The 24,695-nt window shown below is 38.2% G+C and overlaps 2 protein-coding genes across 3 annotated transcripts in view; one reads left to right on the top strand and one right to left on the bottom strand.

Annotated features, from left to right (window-relative positions):
* LOC102238130 (sorting nexin-19-like) overlaps positions 1–24,351 on the top strand; it is an 83,709-nt gene extending 59,358 nt beyond the window's left edge. For both annotated transcript variants that reach the window (XM_023342172.1, XM_005802938.2), the window contains 12 exons: positions 15,141–15,248; positions 18,564–20,084; positions 20,606–20,744; positions 20,830–20,930; positions 20,994–21,113; positions 21,210–21,328; positions 21,481–21,568; positions 21,664–21,814; positions 22,826–22,949; positions 23,387–23,571; positions 23,664–23,751; positions 23,907–24,351. In XM_023342172.1, coding sequence (XP_023197940.1) covers positions 18,588–20,084; positions 20,606–20,744; positions 20,830–20,930; positions 20,994–21,113; positions 21,210–21,328; positions 21,481–21,568; positions 21,664–21,814; positions 22,826–22,949; positions 23,387–23,571; positions 23,664–23,751; positions 23,907–24,036 — 2,742 coding nt within the window. In that variant the 5' untranslated portion in view covers positions 15,141–15,248; positions 18,564–18,587 and the 3' untranslated portion in view covers positions 24,037–24,351. The remainder of the gene's footprint in view (positions 1–15,140; positions 15,249–18,563; positions 20,085–20,605; positions 20,745–20,829; positions 20,931–20,993; positions 21,114–21,209; positions 21,329–21,480; positions 21,569–21,663; positions 21,815–22,825; positions 22,950–23,386; positions 23,572–23,663; positions 23,752–23,906) is intronic.
* On the bottom strand, positions 6,676–16,655 carry LOC102227947 (beta,beta-carotene 9',10'-oxygenase-like). The gene is made up of 12 exons (XM_005802898.3): positions 16,506–16,655; positions 13,108–13,291; positions 12,784–12,995; positions 12,241–12,356; positions 11,650–11,752; positions 11,003–11,131; positions 10,743–10,903; positions 10,494–10,661; positions 10,229–10,366; positions 9,092–9,274; positions 8,578–8,688; positions 6,676–7,715 (listed from the first exon to the last, which is right to left on the bottom strand). Exons 1-12 carry the CDS (start codon positions 16,534–16,536, stop codon positions 7,599–7,601), a joined length of 1,653 nt encoding a protein of 550 aa, XP_005802955.1. The 5' UTR covers positions 16,537–16,655; the 3' UTR covers positions 6,676–7,598.
* Positions 24,352–24,695: the final 344 nt, after the last annotated feature.

Here is a 24,695-nt window from a genome sequence, read left to right as displayed (position 1 = left end):
TTTAGAAAACCTCACAAATTGATATGAGTTGTAGTTTGTAAAGTTCTTGTTTCAAAAAGGTCTAGTTTGTGAACAAAAAAATTAAATGTTGCAAAAATCTGCATTTGTATAATTGGGACCTAACTTTAAAATGAATCCAACCTACATTTGCAAGATATTTCAGTTTATATTTATCTAGTAAAAATAAGTCACAATGATATAAATATAGAGATTGCATTTGATAACACACACACACACACACACGCACACGCACACACACACACACACACACACACTACTCCCTACAGAATTATCAAAATATATGACGACACAAATAAATAAACCTAAAGTGTTAGTTTTATTGAAGTCAGTATATTGCAGTACATTAGTAAAGTTTGTTCAGCATCCTTCAAAAAGTCTTTAAAAATAAAAATATCTACATCAATAAACTTAAAACTGAAAGATCTGAAGTGAAATATAAATAGTCTGCACAAAAACCAGTAAGAAACTATATAATCTAAATCTAATAAGCCTGTCTGATATTAACATTTTAAATTCAATACACAATTAAATATAACTAACAATAAAACATTTTAATCATGCACATATCATTCACAAATGGGACATAATATGTCCTTTAAACTTTTTTTTATTGTTTTTTTTATGACAATATAGTGGTGTGAAAGAATGCCATGTAAAGAAATAATTTGTTCAAAATGAAGCGGAACATTTCTAAAATAAACTTTTTAAATTTCTAGAATTTATACTTTGCTTTTTCTTTAAAGTTTTTAAGGACATCACATTAGTTTTAAAGGACGTTTTGTTTCCCAGGGGTACAAACACAGTGAGACACATTTCTGGTGGCCAGTAACTGGATGATGTCCAAATTTACCACAAGGGAAAATCCTGCATCTCTTCTGTCCTTTTTTACAGTTCAGACATGCAATACAGAGAAGCTGGTTGCCTCAATGTGCCGGAGCAGTTTTGATATAGAAAAAAGTCACGTCAACACGGCATCCTAACGGCATTATTGACTTGATTAAATCCTTGAATAGGAGGTGTGTGTAGAGCAGGTGTGTGACTGTGTCACCTGCAGGGGGCAGGGGGACATTGCCTTTACGCTCAGTGAGAAGTGGAAGAGATTCCCAGCAGAGGTCAGTTCAGTCCCACAGTCGATACATTTATAGGCCTCCACAAAGGAGCCCACTACTTAGTGATGTGACCCATACAAACCAAAACATACCAGCAGATGCTGAAACAGTTGTGCCACTTTTGATTTAGACAATTACAGGGGCGGTAGTATGTAAAATAAACTTTCTTGAGCTTTAAGTCATATTATTACCTCATCAGAACCATACCTGCAGTAATGCTTTGATTCTTTTATACAGGCTTGAGAAATCCTTTAATCTACCGTAGCAATCATACTCGGCTCCTTCAGACTAGCCAGCAGTAATTAGCAAACACCTGGTGGAACTGAGCATCTGCTGAGCTTTTTATACCAACTACTTCTCAGTGCAGCGTGGTAAAAATGTTCTTGAAGGGGTAATAGAGGAGTGCTGTTGTGGTTACCTCCTGAAGGCGGAGTTTCAGAAAAAGCAGGAGTTTTTAAAGCAACAGAGACCCAATTTCAAGGTGTTAAATTGCAAAGTCAAATTTCTTTTAACCCTCCCATTGTCTTAGCGTGACGCTCAGGAGGAGCACGGAAGATTTCACGGTCGGACAGTGGGGACATGATTGGGGTGTCCCATCAGCTTGTCAGTTCCCGAAATAACACAAAAAACTTTGTAAAAAAAGCAAAAGGGATCAGTTGACCACGCTGGGACGTGCACAGGGTAAAAAGCTTGCCAGGTCCAATGGATTCTGTTTCTTAGGTCATATTTGAAAAATACAGAATTTATAAAAGAACTGAAGGCAATATAGTAAAATGCATAACACGGCTCCTTTAACTTAATGTACCATTTTATCACTAATTAATAAATGTACTGAAATTTTCTGTGAGATTATGCTACTGCCATTGAAGATCAATTTTATTTTAGGACTTTTTACACATCTTTACAAAAGTTGCCAACATATTTATCTGCACTGTACATGGTGCCTTACAGCAGTGATATCTAATTCAGTCAAATATAAAGTGACTAGAAGAATTTCAGCTGTTGTGCATCAGCTCAGAGATTTGTTTTTTTCTCCTCTTAGCGCTCTGGTCAAGTCGGCTTTACTGATGTTTGCTTCTCTGCTTCAGGACCCGTTTATCTGCCTTCGCTTAGATCTAATCTTAAGTGTTTTTTCACTCCGTTCAGTTTGATTTTGCGTTTAAATTTTTGACTTCTTACTCAGGACCTTACAGCGTACCGATCTGTTTTATTTAATAACTAGTTTGAGGACTTCATGTAATATTTATCTCCACCTACTGTCAACCTGAGCAGAGGTCTAATCAGGGTAATTGCAAACACATGTGTGGGTGTGCGCAGCCAATTTAGATGTGATGTACAGCGGCTCAGTAATATAAAATATCGAATTACGTGGTGAGGTTAAACCGGTACACGGCACATGGCCTGCCTTTATGTACCTTTATTTTTTTTTTTTTTAGCTCTCTCAGGAGTAAAGGGCAATTTGTGTGTGTGTGTGGGCGGGTAGGCGTGTGTGTGACTATAAGCGGCCATGACTAAGCTCATTCTGAAAGACATCAAACTAAGATTTCAAACTAAGATTTGAACCCACAACCTAAATAACTAGCTTCTTTTTTTATTTCTTTGTCTTGATGGACAAAGAAAGTATCCACAGCTTCTATATTTGTGTGTATTTGCTGTTAATAGTTAAAACAGTCTATAAATCCACACTGTACATTATGTTCTCATCACCTATTAGTAATAAAACACCAGGCTTTTGTAGCATAAACCTGAGCTTATAGCAGAATGCTGGAATTATTCATGGACAAGTCCAAATCAGAGCAGAATTTCTTCCATATGCTCTCCATGTGGAGGGAAAAAAAAGCCCGTTTTGTGAGCATGTTTAACTTTGAAACTTTACCCTGTGATCAGCTCTCAGTAAGGCTGCCGCCACAGACGTATAGAGTGGTGAGAAGCGATTACAGCTTGATTGTTTTTAAATCACTTGGCCAGTTTCTCTTGTGAAATGTTTGCTTTCACTTTTCACCGAAGCTGAACTGATAGTTGCTGTTAGCCTAAATGATTAGCTGTTTACTTGTGAGTAGTTTCTTTTTATATATAACTGTGAAGCTAAAAGATATTCGTTGCGAGCGCTGGAGTCCATGTGTCTTCAAAAGTTTCCATTTCCACAGAAGGCAGCGGCTTTTGGAGTTATTCATATCACTGACAAGAAAGGAGCTAAAAATACATCTAACACTTATTTTTCCATGATAACATCCTTCCAGAAGAATACAAGCCCTGACCCGAGCCTGAGCTGCTCTGCAGACTTACTAATGTATTAATATCTCTACCCTTTTCCACATTTTATAACATTACAACCACAACATTAATATATTTTACTGAGTTTTTGTAACAGCCAAACATAAAGTGGTGCATAATTATTAGGAGGAAGAGAGAGGATAATCTTTGGAGTCTGTCTCCATCAGCTTCAAGACTTCAAGATTTTCTCTGAACAGTACAGAAATACTGAGATTAGATTAGAATGGCCTCTAATCCAGCTAATCCTCACACATGAATATGCTTTGATTGAAACCATTTTATCGTATTTATGCATGGATGTTTAAGATTGTAATCCTGCCGAAAGATCTTCACTCCTTTCTCATGTTTTTTGGAGATCCTAATAGGTGTTTTTTTTCCAGGGATGCTCTGTGTTGACCTCCACAAAAATTTGACCAGCTTCCTTGTCCCTGTTGGAAAAAAAGCAACGCTACAGCATGATGCTGCCACCACCATGCTTACTGATGGATATGTCAGTCAAAAAAAAAAACACTTGGTCTCATCTTCCTTAAAGGCCGTAGTCTCTGGAGTCCACAACTAATCCAGGAGACAGTTAAAGTTTTTGGGATTTGTGTAGGTGGATGACTGTGTCTTGCTGTATTTGCAGTTGTGTCACACTCTTTCTTGTTAAAGTACCAGAGGAAAAATATATATTGACTCAATTCTTATTCTGTCTGCTAAAAAAATAAAACCACTGAGTATTTCCCTGTCGCTTCACAACTATGCAATGTTTGGTGCTGGTCTGCCACAGAAAATAAAAATTTAATTAAATTTGTTTTGGTGGTTATGCAACAAAATGCATCAAAGTTCAAGGGGTATTACTTTTTTTTTTCAACTTCTTTCATCTGCGTGATAGCAAATGATAAATTCATCAAAGTTTGCAGGTATCTGTTAAATCATTGTTTGCAAGAAAAATGCATCAAGCTGTCAGATTAATCAGTTTAATAATAGATCTGTGGTTTTTTTTCTCACTCTGCATTTCTACTAAAGGTTGTTCTGAGTGTGTTAACATGGTAAAGGACTGATTCTGCAACTTTTTAATAAAGTTGCAATGAGAGCAACTCAGAAAGAGGTTGGAAGTTTCACCAATTTAAATAAGTGACGGGACACCTAGAGCTGCTGAAATTCCAATTACAGAAACGCCCTTGTTATAAAATACAATCTGCAGATCTATTTGGAACCATTAATAATGCATGCTCTGCAACCCGAAATCCTCCCACTTTAGCGTTTGTAGGGGTCCTTTTAAGATCGGGGTCTCTGTTGCTTTAAATGTCTCTCAGGAACACCCAGAGCAAGCTCTTTTTTCCTCTCTTCTCTTTTGTTCACTCCTCTGTGGAAGTTTGCATCCTTTCTCTGGCCACACACACGCAGCAGCGTATAACGTGAAGCCACAGTTGGTCTCCATGCTTAATCCACTGTTTTGATTTAAATACATTTCCTTTGCAAACTAAGGTAAAAATTTCTATCATTTTGCATCAACTTGCATTTATTTCTCCTTTGTGGTTGCTGCATTTTCTATTAGCTGTCCCACATGTGCAGAAAAATCAAATCTAAACTTTAGAGTGAGCCAGCCAGCCTGGTGTCTCTTGATGCTTTCTCTCCCTCTACTAAAGAAAAGCGCAGCTTTTATCGCTCTCATGAGTGGATTGTCCATGCTGGGTCCAGAAATGTTCCCCTCTGCTTTTGTTCAAACATTTCAACGTAAACTGCATCTGGTATGATTTAGAACCACACAGTTGAAACAGGGAGAGTTGCTGTTTAATAATGTTGCAACATTTGACATTTTCTGCTCAAAAACAAGCAGTATCAATGAATAACTCCTACAGAAAATAATGTGGCAGTTTTTCACTTGTTAGAATTTTTCTCTCTTTTTAAAACAACTTATTTTGGTGAGGAAGTGATTTCAGTTCTGTACTGAAATCTTGGATCCCAGTGACTGAAGTCACTTCTTGCCAAATGGTGCCCTCTAGTGGACAAGTGTTGGATTATTTTACCGCAGTCATGAATTTTGACAATCGCTGTGCTTGTTTGTGATATTATTACATGTTTATTAGACATCTGATTGGGCAAATATTTATTGAAAAACACTTCATTCAAAATTTAGTAACGTGGTTGGTTGCTCTACTGGTAACCAAATTGTTTTTCTAGGTGTGATGACAAAATGCAAATGCAAGACTTTTATTTTCAGTGTCAACACGAGCAACAGAAGTCATTAATGCATTTATTAATGATAAATGATTCATTTATACTAAACAATGTGTGCAATTAAATTATGAATGGAGAATATCATTAAAATTACGACCACTTAAATCTTGACAAAATATAAACATCTTCATTTTTATATTTAGAATATATTTTTTCAGTTCTTGTAAATTCTAAATAAATTACAAATTTCAAAGAACTTTCCTTATTTTTTTTTAAAAATGTTCGTTTATTGGAAAGAATGCTTCATAATTCTACCTACAAGTTTTGAGTTTTTTAAAATTTGTATCTTGCTTGAAACAGCACGCTGACGGGCGCCCCCTGCTGGCGCAGTAGTTTAGTTCACCAATGCCCTGGCTGGCTCTTTTTGCGTCATAACATGAATATGGGATGCAGTTTTCTTCAATTTCCCATCCTCTTGGAAGAGGAGTGTACACAACATTAAACAAATCCATCTGCCTTTCAGAGGCATAATCTGAAATGTAAAAATATTCAAAATAGAAATCCCACCTTTAATTTGAGTAAATTTATTCAGTGGGAAAAAGCAAGCGATTGTTTAAATTGAAATCATCAATGGCTGCTTATTTGTTTTGTCACAGCTGGAGTTATTTTAAACTTCTTACTTATTAGTCCTACTGTAGATTGTGACAAATATCAAAGTTAGTATTAGACTGTGTGCACAAACAAGAAATTTGACGAGGCAATTAACTAATTTCTTAAAGCCAGTTCCTGAGATTACAAGACCAGCTGCCTTATAAATGTCTTTCTCCTCTTGTAGAGTATCTGAGATAAATTAATATCTGAGTTATATGTTTCATATTAATAAAAAAGGGAAACAGGAAGTCACAAAATATCATTGAAAAGGGAATAATTGTGCTACAGATATTATGTAAACAATTATTGTTTGAGTTTATTTAGTGGGAATCTGTTGGTTTCCATTCACTAATTTAATAAATTTTCTCAATTTAATGTTGGACTTATCCAGATGTTTTTAGGTCACACACACCCTTAACTTGATGTGTAAAACAGATGAGCAGGAGCACATTAGAAGTTAGCGAATTAAAAGTTTAATTATAACTTCGTTGATAGAAAATGTAGACGTGAATACAAATATTTAAGTACAAAAATGGTAAAGAAAAAATTGTACAAAGGCAATTGACTTTGGCAACTTATTTAATACTACTGCGTCCTTAGGAACAACTTGTCAGTTTTGAGCTAATGTGTAAAAAGGAAAGAAAATAAGTTAATAGGCTTATAGGCAAAAATTTCAAGAAAGCAAATGATATGTTAGTAGCATTTAGTCAGTATAAAAAGTGAATCGCTTAAACATTTGTTCACGCGCAGGCATCTTTTTAGGCAAATTTTTTCAATTGCGCGAGACAAAAGGCAAATCAGCCAAAACATGGCAGCAACTTGGTGCTTGTAAACATTTAGACGTGGTGAAAACGACTTCCTGAAGTTCAGAATGGGAAAAATAGCGGAAGTGAATTTGAAGATGGCATAATTTTGGTTGCAGACGAGGCTTGTCTGAATGTTTCAAAAAACTGAATAGCATCTCTGAATGCATGACATATCGTACCTTCAAGGGAAAAGGCTGCAAACCACAATGGGTGCCACTGCTGTCAGCTAAGAACAAGAAACTACGGCTGCAATTCATACCTGCTCATTAAAATGACAAAATAACAGATCAGATCAGAGGAGTCTTGAGTTGAGCTGCTACATCCAACAAGATTCACATCATGACAAAAACCTTTGCGGATTGTTTCGGACACTTTGCTGAAAGTGCGCCATGAAGAATTAAAACAACTCTGAAGACAAACACAAGTGCTAGAAGGTGTAGCTAAGAAAGTAAGTGCACATTGTAACAGCAACTTTGTGGCCTACGGAATACTGTTTATTTTTGCGTACTACTTGATTTGTACCAGTTGCATTATATGGAGTAACTTTAATGCTGTTACTGTAGAAGGCAGTGGTTTATGGAGAGGCGGAGAAGGCACCATGGAAGCCATAAGCCATGTTAACAGGCACATTAGCTCTTCCCAGCTCCTCAAACGTTTTTGCATCCAAAACCAGGAGAAATGTCCCTTTATCCTGCAGAGAGAATGGAGAAAATCAGGCATGGAAAGGTTCACTCAATTCAAACAAACAGAAAACCACTGCAGTCCATCTTTTGGTGACATTAACCCTTCAGTAACGTAATATAAATGCAGCATACAGCTGCCAGCTTAAAAGAAAGAAATTAATCATCTTCTTACTGAAGTCAACATGAATTTATATTAAAACTAACATAAGCATTCCAGCACTGAAGCTTAACTTAAAACTTAGTCTGTGATTAAAGCAATATTTTTTTTTTTATAAATTGGTTTAGAGTAGCATAATTTTTATTAGGATTAATTTGTATAAATTTGTACACATAATCAGTATTTTCCTGTAGATTTCTGGGACACAAACATAACATATTTGTTTGAAGTCCACAGAAACAAGCAAATGACAAACTTTTCATGTTCCAATATTTTAATACTAATCCTTTGTTTCTCTTGCAATAAAATATATTCAGCAATATTAAAGTGAACACTTTGTGTGATTTCTTTGAGGAATATTTATTGAGGTATATTGTGTGAAAAAATCATAGGTTTTTAATTGAGTAAATGTTCAATCTTAAACTAAATCCCCTATTGCACTTGTCTTCATGTAACTGATGGGCGTGCCGTGGTGGCGTAGTGGTCAGCGCGACCCATATTTGGAGGCCTTGAGTCCTCGACGCGGCCGTCGTGGGTTCAACTCCCGGACCGACGACATTTGCCGCATGTCTTCCCCCCTCTCCTTCCCCGTTTCCTGTCAGCCCACTGTCATATAAGGGACACTAGAGCCCACAAAAAGACCCCCTGGAGGGGTAAAAAAACCCAAACTGTTTCACTAAATTCAGTATCAGGCCTGATGTGGGGAGTTTTACCTGTGAAGGTGTGAGAATCACTGACAGAATGACTCCAGCATCCTCGTCCGTAGCATCAGGCGATGGCACAAACACCGGCTCTGATGGGTAGAAACCCTTCTGTTGCCAGACCTGCAGTCATTTATATCCCACACATTACACTTTAGGTTTTCTTTGACATTTACTGCTAGTTAAATAAAATTAAAAAATCCTTATTTGGATTTTTTTAGGCTCAGGTCCTCTGTGGTTTCTTGCAAATAATTTTACAAACCTGATATATGATTTGTTCAATTTATTTATTTTTGCCTTAATGTTGACTAATTAAGAAAATATACCTCACCAAATGTCTTAAGTAACACTGAACATCACTACCTTCATTGATAAGTAACTCTACCGAGTTACTTAACAATCATGTCTATTGTTAGCTTGTCCTGCAGGCTTTAAGAACAACATGTTGCAGAACCCTGGTCGAAGCATTCAGTTGTTGATGGTACAGTGCATCTTCCAAAATGAACATTTATCATCACAAGCACACCTTAAGTGTCTTGTCCTTCAAGTCCATCTTGAGCAGGGAGTCTCCCACCATGTGTCTGAAGCCACAGCCGTAAAAGTAACGATATGGTCTGGTGTTAAATTTGCTGTAGTTGATTTGTGGGAACTCCAGGCCACCGTACTCATACAGGTCATCTCCATGGAGATCCTCGTGTTGGCAGAAAACCTGTTGACGAAGACAAGAGCAGCTGTGTGTTGCTAAAGTCAGACACTCGTTTAAAGAATGGTTAGGCTTCGTTCAGTCAAATTCAACAAAGTTGGACACATTATGCATCACTACAGTATAATGTGTTTGTTTCTATTTGTAAGTTTTATTACTGGCCCTGATGTTAGGTGAACACTCGACTGCCTTTTTGCTGTGGTCGCTCACACTTCCAAATAAATGCGACCTGTATGTGTTCTTCAGTGTGAACTGCAAACGACCTGTAAGTGTCCCGCATGAGCAGCAAAGGGCGCAATAGCGTCACAAAGAGATAGCGTTCCCTGCCAACCGCCATAAATAAGAAGTGCTCAGTGTTTGCGGAAGTAAACATTGATGCTAACGGTGGAGCGTAGATTTTGAAGTTGTTGTCCGACCGCAGCCAGCACTTTAACAACTTAATCCTCTTTATAATCTGTCGTGGTTGTCGTTTTTCTTCCCGTATCAGGATGCAGAATAGGGACATTTGTTGAGTATCAGTGGCATTCAGGTCAGATGAATGCAACCTGGACGTTAGGTCACATTTGAATCGGATCGGATATTGAAGTGGTGTGGGTCATATTTGGAAAAAAATCCGACCTGTGTTGTTCAGGCTGTCATGAAAAAGTCAGATACCGGTCGCATTATGTCAAAAAAATTTGTAATTGGATCACTTCAGGTTGCAGTGTGAAGGCAGCCTAAAACCTTTGGTTGGTTGATACCTGAAAATAGGCATATTAACTGCAATTTAATGTGTATTACTATTGCAGAAAACAATAAACTGTATTTTTATATCCAATATTTCTTAATACTGCAGAGCTTATTTGAGATTTTCTCTAAAGTTTCAGTGACATACAACAAATGTTGTGGTTGTAACATAGTAAAGTGTGAAATTTTTAAGGGGATTGAATATCTATGGAATGCACTGTAAATCCCTCTCACCTTGTTGACACTGATTTTGATGCATGTTGCTTTACTGGAAGGCCGAGTGTTCAAGTTCTGGTTTGTTGGGGTGTCACTGGTCACATTTAGGGGCAGAACAAAACGCCGTGGGAAAGTCCTGTCACTGGTGTTATACAGCTGGAAAGATAACAGAGGAACAGAATGTTTTTGGTGTCTTTGATCAAAGAAAGTCTGGAGGTTGACTGATTATCTGAAAGGAGAAAACAGGTTGCTCAACACAGTCTGGTTATGTTGTTTTACTGACTTCATCTAGTGCCTCTCCTGATTTGCGTAAGTTCTGGATGAGGTAGTTGCTGATGGCCTGGCCGCCATCTGAGCAGCACATATCCAGCATCAGGAAGCCGTCCTCCTCGAAGGCATTGATCTGATGGAAGATGGAGATGGCTTTGGTGTGATACTTCATGGGAATGACCTACAGAGGAATAAACAAAATCATGAACTTTGTGAAGTTATGACTTTTGGTTTTAATTTTAATTCTTGCTTTTCATCAGACCTCTCCTGAACGCTTGTCAATGAGATGGAAAACAGTTTCCAGCTTTGGATCCCAGTATATTCCCTGATTCAAAGCCTTTCCTCTGATCTTGCAGGTGACTATCTTCAGGAGGTCCATCTTAATTGGCTGCTCGATGAAAACCACATAGTTCTCGGACATGGCTGGTACCAGAAAGAATGGCAAGGAGAGAGGTGCTTTAGAGCTAAAAGCAGCAAATGGAAAAGAGTTCAAAGAAGAGGTACCAAGAAGCACAACTTTACCAAAGCTGTGGTAGTAGGAGGGATGGGACTTGTTTGCTGGAACAATTGAACAAAGGACTTTGGCTCCCTGCAGGGTGTCTTTTCTTTCTGTTTTCTCAGGGGGGACTTTGATGATGTTGTACAGCGCTCCTAAAACATAAGAGATATAATTGGCTTTGTGGTGAAATTTATATTTAGGTAAATATTTTTTTTAAATTATTTTAGTTTTTCAAATGTTTATTTTTATTTACGTATTTATTAAAACTGACTCTATGTCCTTAGGGAATTTGAGGGAATTAATATGTGAAAATAACTTAATTTTCACAGTGCTACTATCGCCAACCATTCAAAGCCTGAGGGCATGAAGTTCCAATTTTTGGCACTAATGGAATCCCACAACTGCGAATGGCGGAGAAACAACTTACCATTACAGAAAATTATCTGTGGCTATGCTAACTGTAGCAATGGTGGAGAGTCTGGCAGGTTTTTATTTTATTTTATTTTTATTTTTTACAAATTATGAAGTCAGGAGAAAGTGACAATTGTAAAAAAAAAATATGTAAAAATTATTATTTTTTTAATGAAACTTATGAAAAATTAAAATATCAAACAGTAGAAAAACCTAGTAAAAGTTAAATAGGTGTGCTTCACTAATGAATTGGCCTAACCTTTGCTTCCATAGGAGTTGCCCATATTGTAGGTGGTGCCGTCTGGGTCGTAGTGGGGATGAGCAGTAGCTCCATTCACAGCAATGAACTTGCTCCAATCAACCTGTAAAGCACAACTAATGGTTCTAGTTTCACTGTGTCATTACAGAGAACGGCACAAAGTAGTGCACAGCTGTGACTTCCAAATAAAATCTGGAATATGTGCTTTTCTGTACAGAACCAGCTTTCACTACAATTACGGCTGCAAATATAGAATATGAGACATATAAAAGACTGATATTTTTTCCCATTTTTCATTGAAAAATAACTCAAGTTCAGTCAGATTAGATTTAAAAGTATCTTGTGAACAGCAATTTTTAAGTCTTGCACCTGAATGAGTTTTAGGTCTGGAGTTTGACTCAGTCAATCTTCCATTATAGACACATCTATAGCTTTATTTTATGGAAGGGGAGCCACCCAGCAAAGACTTTTTGAATAAAAATCAGAAGCTGATGATCATAGCTGCTTAAACTGTATTACATAACAGAAAAATATGTCGCACAACATTTAAAAATGGAGGAATCGCTTCCTTAGTCATGACCATGATAGTACCTTTTCCAACGTTTCCAGGTTTTCCGGGTTCACTTTGTGCATGAAATTTGACTCTGTGCTGACATAGTAGTCACCCTTGTATTTCACAAAGCTCACATTTGCATTGTCCATAGGTCCTGGAACAGAAAAAAAATCATAACTTTAGCTTCTTTTATGTTCATAAAAGAGTTTTCGTCTTGAACTTACTGTGTGGAGTTTGGTTATGTAAAACATTTTCTCCTCCCTTGCTTCCTGCTATGTTTTACTATTATGTAACTGCTTCACAGAAAATTCCTTAAGAGGCTTCTCTCCAACACAGCTGGAGTACAAAAGAGTTTGAACAAGCAAAGACTTTAATAATATTTTGTGCACACTTAATCAGAGCTAGATAGATGTTATAGTTCTTTTTTTTTACAAATCTAAACTCTTTATTCTTGCTTAAGACAAGATTGAAAATAAGAAGGAGACACTAAAACTGAGAAGGATTCCTAGAAATGTACACTCTGTTAATTTTTCTCCATCCTCTGTCAAATCAATATCTAATAATCCACCCACTGCACTCACCAATCATCTCAAAGCGAGAGAGAAATCTCTGGAAGAAGTTTTTACATGGATCAGGCATCGCCAGGGTACCGAACTCTGACATCATGATGCGATCCCGCTCGCTGTTCTTCTTGTAGGCGTCGCTCTGTAGAAAGCGACTCTTATATGTCACCTGGCCGTTCTGGATCTTAAACTGGTGCAGCATGGCCATCCCATCAAACCAGTGGTTGTAGCTGTTATCAAAAACAAATGCTGAACTGAATGCACAGAATTACATTTTGAAGAAAACATATTAAGACCAAACAGAACCAGAATGATGCAAACCAAACTGACTTCCATACTCACTGCGTATTTCCAAACTCAAACTTCCCTGGTCCATTGCGGAGGAAATTACCACTGATCCAGGCTGGGATAGAGCCTTTAATTGTGGTGGTGATTGGTTCAGGGGTTTCCTCTACTGTGCTTATAAGAGGAGCAATGCTCTCTAGTCCTGTAGCTACTTTGGTCTTGGCAGTAGATTTGGCCTCATCTGCAGAAAACACAACCAATATCTTAATTACACTCTATGAATATAACAGTTCAGCTATAACTATTACTATTATCACTTTTATTTCTCTATCAAGCATCATTCATGTGCTTATTAGAGGGATTAGAGGGATAGCGTGTGCAGCACATTGCTCTAAACAATAAAGCTGTTGTGGATTAGAAGTCTTTGCCTTGAAGCAAGAAGATAAGGGATTTGATTCCTGACTCAAGATCTGTCTGCATGGTCTTAGTGTGTTTTCTTCATACACAAATAGTCTCTCACCAAGTACCATGTTTTCCTTTCACAGTCCAAAAATGTGTTATGCTTGTTAGATTAAATAGTCCACCTACATTGACCTAAGAAGTCAATTTATCCCGGACGAGCCCCCATTTGTCGTCCGGGATAAATTGAAAACTGAATAACTAGTTAGGTTTTTGGGGGGGGAAACAGCAGATCTCAAACTGAAGGCAGAGGAATTCCCTAAACAATTGACTGTTGTTTAGATTAATAATAATTACTGGAAAGAAAATTTCTTTTAGAGCAGTTTTAGACTTTTGCTGTCATTTAGTAACACTTAAAACTCATCATGTTTGTTGGTCTTCAATCATAGAAAACATCCATGTGCTTTGCATGTTTCTGCACAGTATAACTGTTTTCACAAAAAAGCATAACTTCTTTATGAAAAAAAGTTCTTAAGTAATATTTAGCTTTGGTAAGACCATAAAATATGTGTAAAGCAAAAGACAATTATATAACCGTGACATTGCAAAAATAGTTTGATTTGTAGAATTTTACTGAACTCTAAATTTAGATTTCAGTTGTGGTGCATATTTTTATGTCAGCAATAGAAACTGTTTACATGAGTTTCTTCAATAAAGTGAATGTTATAATGGACACGTGACAAACTTATTCTCTCTATAAAGAAAGTTACAAAAGTTGTTAAAAAAATCAATAGTTTTATTTACTGGATCACCGGTGGCCGTCTTGCACAATCAATCTCTATACACATTCACATTGAAATGTTCAGCCAGACATGCATTTAATAATGAGAAATAAATGATTGATTCTCATCTGACTTTGAATGTTAAACAAACTCTGACACATGAACCCAATAAAGATCACGCTGTTCCTGTTCCCTCTGTTCCTGTAGGCAGCTGTTTTGTTTTTCATAGAAACAGTAAAAATGTAGCTGACAAGTCAACTCCCACTCTCCTGAGGATTGAAGAGAATAAGCAATCTCTTCTTATTTCAAAGAAGAGATTGCCAAAATGAAAACTCAACATTGCTCAAAACAGAATTAATCTAAGCTGAACATCTTTCCAAAAGTGTGGCACTGTGCTAAAAATAAAAAAACCAAACATAATAAAATAATAAAACTATGACTTATTAGAAACACAAGCTTACAACCAATGTCTAAAAAATAACTGCTTGACAGCTAATTAATTAAATACAAACACTGAATTGCAATTGTGCTTTAAAGCAGCAATGTTAAATCTGAGCTTTAAATTTGAGAAAGGAGTGACAGTCTGTGTTGGAGGAAGATTAACATCTTTGATTTAGGAAATCCATAGCATTTATTGGGAGCTTAGTCCAGCAGTGTTTTCTTCCTGGTGTATTCAGTACAGAATAATTTTTAATTTGGTTTATCAGTGAATGACATTTTTAACCAAAGTGTGTCATCCTGTGGAGGAAAGTACTGAACATTTAGCCATAAAGACGCTGAAACATTCTCTTTACCAAGCTCTCCTTTCTGATGTGTTTCTGTATTTACAGTCCAGACTCTAATGTTGCCTAGCTACAGCATGAACATGATTTCAGCCATCTAAACTTGATCTTTTCTCTTTTTCAACAGCTGGTTGCCTGCAACACACAGCAATTAGACCATAAACTGACTCTCCACACAACATTGAGACGGATACCATCTGTTTCTGTGGAAACAACACTCTCCTCAACCAGGAAGGTACGTCATTTTCTTACTAATACTATTCTGAGGATGTTTGCTTAAAAAACAACCTTAGTGCACACCAGCAGTCCTCATTTGGTAATTCACTCAGATAAAATCAACTTAACTCAGGACCATGTTGACATGTGTTAACAGATAAGAGAAGCACTTTACAGAATCAGCTGGGCCAAAACAGCTTCATTGTTTAGAGCAATGTGCTGCATTAGCTGTCCCTCTATCAGGTTGGTTTTTGCCAACTCAGGTGAGTGTCAGCAGTCGGTCAGGTCTACATTCACATGTCCCACATGTGCACCCGGACCTCTGCATGTGTGAAATAGAGAGGAGTCGAAGATGTAAGCTGAAGCTGAATCTCATTTTATGCAGTCTCAGTATCTCCTATCAAATACTTTGTTCCTTCCGATCAAAACTGAATTTGTGCTTTTTATATATTCTCTAATTCATTCTGCTGCAGCTGAACACTGCATGTTGTAGGGATAAAAAAGGTCACAATATGCACAATATGTCCAATCAGACAGAGGTTCCTAGAATCAAACTTTCAAAGCACAGGGATCTATTTGAAACTGCTGCAGATGTCACTCTTCAAACAGGTGTATAAGTTTTATTTTTGGCATGCAGTCATGCTGAAGAATTTCTAGGAGTTCAACAGAAATCTCAAGTTTCTGATCACTTCTGGAAACTGAATTTCAATAACATTCATTAACAGGATTATACTTTGCAGAAAGAGGCACTATTGCTTTGTAATAGTTGTAGCATAGTAGATTTAGTACATATTTTTGTTTTTTGTCTTCTGTGCTACTACACTATAATTTTGCTTTTCTAGTTGTGCAGTTTCCCCTAAAATAGTTAAAATGGTTTATTTAATGTAGCTTTTCAAACACACTAAATGTCAGCCTTATAAAACCAATACCGGTGTGGAAGCAGCTCAAATAAAAGGCATGATGCCTGTAACTAAGTCTTTATTTAATTTAGGAGAAATGCTAATGAGAGAGTGTTGTATTCAAACAAGACGCAGTGTATAAACGTGAAACCTGATGCTTCCAGAGTTTAGCTGCAAAACGAACATTATGTCCTACATAGTCCACAAAAGAAAACCCAAACAGATTTTTTAGCATATATAGAAAAAAAACGTGTATAAATTAGACATAGTAAAGCTCTACTATAAGACCAGTGTGCAAGTAGCCATCTTGATATCATGGTGAGCAGGTGAACAGCTGCTTTCATTCTTACTTAGAATATAACATGCAGGAAGCTCACCTGGATTCTCCACCTCAACAGGAGCCATCATGAATGATGGACGGTTGCAGATCCTCTCTGCTTTATCTGAGATCTGTCCGATTATAAAACGTTTATAACTGTGGGAAGGGTTTCTTATATGCTGTACAATTGCTCCGCCCCCTCCTGATGTCAGCTCAGCTCTGTGGGCTGTTGTGCAATGTCAGCCGAGTGTGCAGCACAGCGAAGCCACGGCGTGCGGATTATATAATACCTTACTCCAGGGAATTAACCCTCTGCTGTGCAGTCAGGCTGCTGCAGTAAGGGAGACATGTGCATTTAGTAGTTTTATTTGGCATTTTTCTCACATACATACCAAGTTACACCATTTTATATAAGTGGTAGGGAATAGGTTTCTGTATTTTCTAGGTTCAGAGGCACAGTTGGTCTTGTGTTTGTTGTCTTTTTAGGATACGCTTGGTTGACTGTGTTTTCAAGCCAGAACCTTTTAAATTGGTGAACAGATGGAGGCTACAACTCATCTCAGAGTGCAGAATAAATCCAAAAAACAAAATATCATTTTAAAATGTTCAGCATCATGTTCTCACATATATAGGCTTCTGGGGGCAAAGGGATGAATAAGTATTTCAAACCCTGCAGAAGACAAAACATGGAAACAAACAAAAATAATAATTTTATTTCTGTATGCCTGATCAAGCTTTTACATCTGTATTTTTTATTTTTATTTTTGCAGAATTTAGTAACTTACTAATGATCTGAATGACCAGATATTTACAGTATTTCAAACCCAGATATTTGCTTGATATGAAAATGCATTTTTTTTTCCCGTCCACAGATGAATTGGTTGTTTTATTATGTGCATAAACAGCTAAGTGAAGTATCAGCAGCTTCTCAGACAGTCAGCTGTCCATATGGGCAGCAGCTTTCAATCCAGATAATCTTTGCTGTAGGATTAAAACAAGTCCAGAAAGCTTCAGGAGGAGAAGCAGGACGGTTTTCCAGCTAATATAGACCAGCCACATATCAGGTACTGTAGTCCTTTATTTTGGAGTCATAACATTGTATTTCATGTTCTACATGGCGATTAGTTTTAAAATAATGTTCTACAGTTTAGCAGGGAATTGTTTTAACTCTCTCAATCTAGTTTAGCCGACTGGTATACTGACCTACAAGTGATTCTAATATTTCTATTGACTGAGTGACTTTAAACTTTGGCGCAGCAAACATTTCATAAATACTAAGCTGTAGATTTATACAAAAAGTAAACTCTGAGAAATGTTTATAAGATGGATGCAAATACAGACAATAAGTTCTTCAGCAATGTTAACCTGGAAGTAATTATTGACAGATTATCCATGCATGCAATAAATAACTAACTGGAACAGATTAAAAATCTTACATGATAAAGAGTTTAACTTAAAATTTGGCTTAAAACTATAATACTGGATTTACTTTCTTAATTATTTCACCTTGAATTAAACTTGAATTTACAGTTTCACTTATTCTTTACTATTTTGTACATCAAAGTTACAGTTTTCTTTTTAAAGTAGATAAAATATTCTGCAGTACAAAATGTATGAATGCAATTTATTTTAGTTTGGACTATCTTTATTGTCCTCATGGTGTCCTGTTGACATGAGAAAAGACTGTTGACACAGACTTCAATGAACAAAGAAGTATTTAATTTTAACCAAGCTCACATCAGAAATTACAGATCTGTGCTCTAATCCGGAGGAATCTTATGTCAATGTCGTAGAATTCCCGTTGATCCTTAAATAAAGGCTCTTTTATTCCTTTCCACACAGCATCTTTACATTCCTCAATGCATGGCTCTGGCTTTAGAAGCTCTCTTTTCTACAGGCACACACTCCTCTAATTTGGCATCAATCAACCTGGGTGATACTGAAAACATGTAACATCAACTGACTGCTAAATTAAAATGATGTGTAATCATGTATTTTAAATAAATTTTAAAAAAAAAATCTTTCTCACTGTAGTGACTTATGTACAAACCTCCGCTTTGCAGTTTTCCCTTTAATGTTTTGTTTTTTTAAATTACCGTATTTTTGTTTTGCACAGGACGTCATCTTCCATATTTTTGTGATGCCCTCTTCAAAGAGCTCCACTCACTGGACTTTGTTGGAGTTATTCGGCCAGCGGAGGCTCTTGGGTTTCGGCGCCATACTGGCATGGCTCATCCTGTTCCATCTGCTGGTGAATGTGTGGCTGCTCTGCATCTTCACCAGCCTTCTGGTGGTTCTTGGTGGTTGGCTCGGCTCCCGAGCTGCCCTGGATGCTAACAGTTTCCTACATCTGGAACATTTTTTACCCCTGGGGAAAGTTAACCCTCCTCTATGTTCCCCTGAGCACGAGTGGAGGCTGGACCATGAGATCCACTGTGCGGTCCACAAGGCAGTACGTGACTTTGTGTCTTCGTGGTACCGCACCCTGCTTCCTGAGGTGGAAGGAGAGTTTGAACGAGCTGTGCGTCACTCAATGCTGGAGTCGGTGATGGAGCTGAAGGAGCGTGCGCGGCGAGTGGACAGGAAAGCTCTGGTTCAGCGGCTCTTAGAGCTGTATGGCTGTCACCTGCAGAGCTACATGACTGTGAGGCAGATCCAGTCGGCGCAAAAGGAGAGCAGTGGCCAGTGGCAGCTCTACAGTAAAGTCGAGTCTCCTCATCCAGCTGTGAGCAGCTCCACTGCTGAGCTCAACTACACCCGAGCGTTGGTTAAACTTGTGTTGCATGTTCTCGTCCCATACCCTCAGATGGAAACTAGGACCGGGGGTTACATGGTGACAGAGCTCATCACCTGCAATGTGCTGTTGCCATTGATAAGCCGGGTTTCCGATCCCGACTGGCTCAATCAGACCATTGTGGACATATTCACCAAAACCAGAGAATCACAGGATATTAGCGTGGATGACCCCTCTGTCGGCGCACTGTATAAAGGTCATGGACGTGAGGAGTCGTGGACTACTTGCAAGTCGCTGTCTATCTCCGATCAGACCGATTTCAGCTCCAAAAACACCTCTGTTGATTTAGATGAGCCTCAGAGCCAGAGTGCGAACTCTGGGACAGACTTGTCTCAAAGCAGGCTGGTCAGCCTCACGTCTACCAGCCGCACATCCAGCTACCAACCAGGCTTAAACACACCGTCCAAGGTGAACTGCTGCTCACTCACATCAGGCCAGTATAAACAGTCATCAGAGACCAAAACCGTTTCTGCAGACCCACTTCTCCATTCGGACTCAGATGATGACCTGACAGCAAGTGCTTGCGACTGCGCTCCCACCACCAACCTCTGTAACCTTCTCCCTGTAAATGATGAAGAAGCCTGCGGTTGTTTTCAACCTCTGAGAAATTTTGGATCGAAGGTGGTTGAGCCCAAAGACTCCCAGTGGCCAGCTGGCATTGCTCAGGACAAATCCCCAGTTTGTCCCCCCAAAAAGCTTTGCCTGACCTCGTACAGCTTTGATCTGTCCAGGGGCCCGACTACGACGCCATTCAGAGTCCAGAACGTTCACATTTCTGGCACAGTCAATGTGAAGGAGCAGAGGAGCGCTGGCACACATCCCTACACACTCTACACTCTCAAGGTGCTTTTACTTACTGTTTGACAAATTTATATTATACAGTATTTTCTGAACTATTACTACATGATGATGACTGGAGAGCCTTGAGGTGGGATCAGTCCGTCTCAGAGATTGAACTCTGATCTGTGAATGGTGCCACTGTTGTAGTTACGAGTTAAAAACCACTTCACATTGTATTTGTTTGTGACCAAGGAAAAGAGGAGTATTTTGGCTCTTTGAAAGGATCTGGATCTTTTTTATCCTATCATTTTAATCTTTAAGAAGACCACATGCTTAATCTTACTCTCCCATTATCAGTACAAGATTTCAAAAAAGACTAGTGTAACGCATAACACAAAATTATCTTGATCGTTGTCTGACATGATCAAAAGTTTAACAAATTCTTACTCTAATGAAAGCTAAGCTGCTTTGTTTTTTTAACAAAATGCTTTTGTGTATAGATGTGTGTGTGTCTATTTGTTAACGATGCAGTTTACCTTTATATGACCAAATCAAAACTAAAACCCATGTTTTGTTTTTTACAGTTTGAGACGGTGGCTGATGGCGACTGCACAGGTGCTGCACCACCGGCAGTCTGTCACACCGTTAACCGCAGATACAGCGAGTTCCTCAACCTGCAAGCACGCTTGGAGGAGAAGCCAGAGCTCAAGAAACTAATCCGAAGTGAATGATGAACTACGTTCATGTCAAGTAAATCTTATTATTCCAATGAAAGTGCATCCTTATCTGTAAATGGAATGCTTTTCAGATGTCAAAGGCCCAAAGAAAATATTTCCTGACCTTCCTTTTGGCAGCCAGGACGGCGAGAAGGTTGAAGCTCGTAAAAGCCAGCTGGATACCTTCCTGAAGGTATGCTGAAGATGTAGGACTTAAATGTATGGCGATATATTTTATGTGCTCTTGTTTTTGTAGCAATTAAACAGTACTCCTGAGACAGCTAACAGTGAAGACATGCAGGAGTTCCTGGCTATCAACTCAGATGTTTGCACGTATTTTGGAAGAAAGCCCTTAACAAAGTCAAGAATTGATAAGGTAGCTAAAATCAGACTGAAGGAATCAGATTTATAGTTTCATGTTTCACCTTGATTATCTCTTGTACCGTTTAACTTCTAAAACTTGCAACCGAAGATGATGGAAAATGCTTTAGATACTCTGAGGACAGCATTCCCTCATCCTGAGCTTTTCAGTCCAACCGAGGACATTGAGGGTGATACTGACGGAAGAACAATGGACTACAGAAAGTACAGGTGACAGCCCTGTTTGTTTAGCGCTCTGTGCAGTAATGCTTTAACACTAGGAGTGTTAACTCCTAGTGTTAACACTCCTAGTGTTAACACTAGGAGTGTTAAAAAGCATAAATAAAACATTATTCTGTTTGCTTCTTTATGTCATGCCTCAGGAGGCTTTTCCCAAGTAAAGTTTCTCAGTCGCTCAATATTCCAGATCTCCATCCTAAAGTGACATACTGCTTCAGTGAAGGCAGCTCTGTGAGATAACACACTGAACACATTTGTGAAATGCGTGCTCCAAGCAGAAAACACACATATTCCTTCCAATCAATCCATTTGTTGTGACTGTTCAGGTGCTCAATGGCATGTCACTGTGTGGCTTGGAGAACTTCGTCAGAGAGCAGGAAAGACTTATTGGTGGACCAAACATGACAGAAACAGTCAAGCCGAGCTACGAGCTGAAAGCTAAAGACAAGAAGATATCAGGGAAAACTCATGGGACAGGTTGGGATAATGATACAGTGCCCTGCAAAAATATTCAGATGTGTGCTCCTCTAATAAGCCTTTGTTGAAGTACACCATGAAAAGTACGTCTAAAGTTTGCTGGAAAACACAGCAAACATGTAGAAGAATGTTCTCTGGTGAAATGAGTACACCTTTTGACATTTTTAAGCCAGAAAGTGGTGGAAAACTAACTTTACTTGATCACTGTGAACACGTCATGCTACAGGAAAGCAATTGAAGCCGATCAGAGTAGAAGATTCATGAAGCTGAATAGAGCTGTGGGAAAATACTTTACTGTGCTGCTGGGAGGTACACTTCCACTAAAGATCCACAGGGAATTAGTTTATATTCATGTTGTAGGACGACCCAGTCAAAGTCCAGGCCTGAATCCAATTCCTTCTGCTGAAACTTTTTGTTGAAAAGTGTTCTCCATTTAATCATACTGAGCTCGGGCTATTTTGCAAAAAAAAGAGCATAAAACTCTTAAGAACATGAACTCTGCTCATCGTTTTTTAAATTATTTTTGCAAAGTGCCTCGGGATGATATTTGTTGTGAATTGGCGCAATACAAATAAACTGAATTTAATTGAATTAATTAGGTTACTTCTGAAGACAGGAGTTATTCAGGAGTAATGACATCATGCGAACTCTATTTAAAAGCATGCCACACTTTACAAATCTTTATTCAAGAAATAGTTACAATTATTTTCTTCCAGTATAAAATGACGTTTCACTATCATATAACATTCCAATAAAATAAGTCAAAGTGTTTGTAATTTGACAAAAAATGTGAAAAACGACAATGAATACTTTTGCACGACTCTGTAGTTTTATCTGTACTGTAGCGCAGCAGTAACCTGCAGTGACTTAGTTTCTCCACTAGGTTGCGCTAGAACTCCATCGTGTGGCCAAACCTGACCTAGTTGCGTTGTAGCATCCGAACCATTAATATCAAACGTTTTAAGTCGCTGTGTTGACATGATTTATCCAGCGTGTTCGTGTCCACCGCAGACACAGCTGTGGCAGATGTTGCTTTGAACATTTTGTGCCTGCTGATGAAGGATCATTGGAGCTGGCTCTGCACAGAGAACATCCAGAAGGCCATCAGACTTCTCTTTGGCACCTTCATTGAAAGGTAGTTTCTTTTTTTTTCTTTTTTTCTTTTCTTCATCTGATTTTGCATAGTAAATGCAAACAGCACTACACACACACACACACACACACACACACACACACACACAAATAAATGGCAACAGATGCATTTTCAAGCATTTTTTTGTTGTTGTTTTTCTTATCTGCAAAGCTAGATGTGGGAAGCTGCAAAAGTTGTTTTTGAAACTGTTTTAGTTGTGTCCGAAATGTTTATCAGAGACTTTAAACAGGCAAAACATAGACGTACCAGGATTCTCCAGTCTTAATCTTTATATTGGGGTGTGGCTTTCTTTTTATTTTGGCAACAATTCATCAGGATTACAGATTTTTGCTTGTTTATATCAGAGTTTGACTGATAAATTGACCAAAATTCCCACACTTAATATAAAGAAGATCTAAACTATCCCATTTCCATTCCAGATGGCTGGACATAGGCGCTGCCCACCTAACCAGCGCCCCCTGCTGGGTGATTTACCTCCAGGTCTTGCAAGAAGCTGTGTGGCCAGGTGGGACGCTGCCTGCTCAACCTCGGCCTGAACGAAGTGTTGCTGAAAAAAAGGAAACTAAGGAGCAATGTCTGAACTGCCTAATGCAGCTGCTTCCTGGTCTGTAGCAGCTGCAGGGTTTAAATTTAGCTGTTGTGATTTGAATGGTGTCTCAATGTGAACTGAGTTTTTTTCTTTTTATGCCTTGATAGAGTTAATAGCTGATATGTTGGGAAGCGAGAAGTACAGACTGAGCTTGGAGACCATGCTGGAGTCTTTACAGGACTATCAGATAAACAAGTAAGTCATTTCGGAAAGCACCATGATTCTGCTAATCTAATAATCAACACAGAGGAATTGACCAAAATGTATAAATGAAGGTATGATTCATGTATTTACGTTTCCTAGAGGCTCTTCACATTTATCAGTGATTGTGTTTGTGTTCTTGTCTGCAGGCATTTGATCTACAGCATCTGTGACCTGCTGCTGGAGTTTCTGATCCCTGAGTCCAGCGATGTGACCTTTCAGAGATCTCTGCTGCAGAGCCTGACTAAAGACACAGAGAGAAACAGTCTTCATATGTGATAAACATCTGGGACACACAGAGAAATGTAGCCATTTGATGCTCAATGCACATTATAGTTGTCTGATGAATATAATATGGTCATAAAGTCTATCGTATACAATCGCTGTGGAGTCATGGTGCAGCAGGTATTACTGCAGAGGATAATGAAATGTAAATATGCAGTGATATAAAGACAGAACACACAAGAAATGCTTTCAGACAATAGATCAAAAGGAAGAAATAATCTCATTTGTAGATTTACCTCACTTAATCTGCAAGTTTAGCCACATTGTGAATACTTGAAAAGTTTGATAAATACAAAACTGTGCTCTTTTTCTTGCTTCTTATTCTTTCTTTCATGTGTTTTTATCTATGGTGTTTCCCATAAAGTTGGAGTATTTTTTTTGTATTGTGGTTTCATTTTTAATGCTGCAAGTTTAAGTGCATGTCATATATGTGCACTACAACTGCATAAATACTTTGTTTACAAGACTCCAGGTGAATTTACTGTGAAACAAAGTGTGGACATGTGGAAAAGTAGTTCATGCCCACTTTGGTGCAGGATGTGTGATGCTGTGGGCCTGTTTCTGGATCATCATTGTGTTTTTTGTGGGTCATACAGGCAGTTACCCAGGGTGGCATTACAATGGGGGTTGCATGAGGGACACAAAATCAAAAG

The sequence above is a fragment of the Xiphophorus maculatus genome, chromosome 11 (genome assembly GCF_002775205.1).
Source record: "Xiphophorus maculatus strain JP 163 A chromosome 11, X_maculatus-5.0-male, whole genome shotgun sequence".
Classification (NCBI taxonomy): Eukaryota; Metazoa; Chordata; class Actinopteri; order Cyprinodontiformes; family Poeciliidae; genus Xiphophorus; species Xiphophorus maculatus.
The sequence above is the reverse complement of the archived record's forward strand: the minus strand, read 5'-3'. Positions and strand labels throughout refer to the sequence as shown.

Coding starts and splice junctions, on each gene's coding strand:
- LOC102227947 (XM_005802898.3), bottom strand. CDS start 16,536: ATGATGGCTCCTGTTGAGGTGGAGAATCCAG. Junction 10,904..11,002: donor CTCCTACTACCACAGCTTTG/GTAAAGTTGTGC, acceptor TTCTGGTACCAG/CCATGTCCGAGAACTATGTG. Junction 7,716..8,577: donor TGATTCTCACACCTTCACAG/GTAAAACTCCCC, acceptor TTCTCTCTGCAG/GATAAAGGGACATTTCTCCT.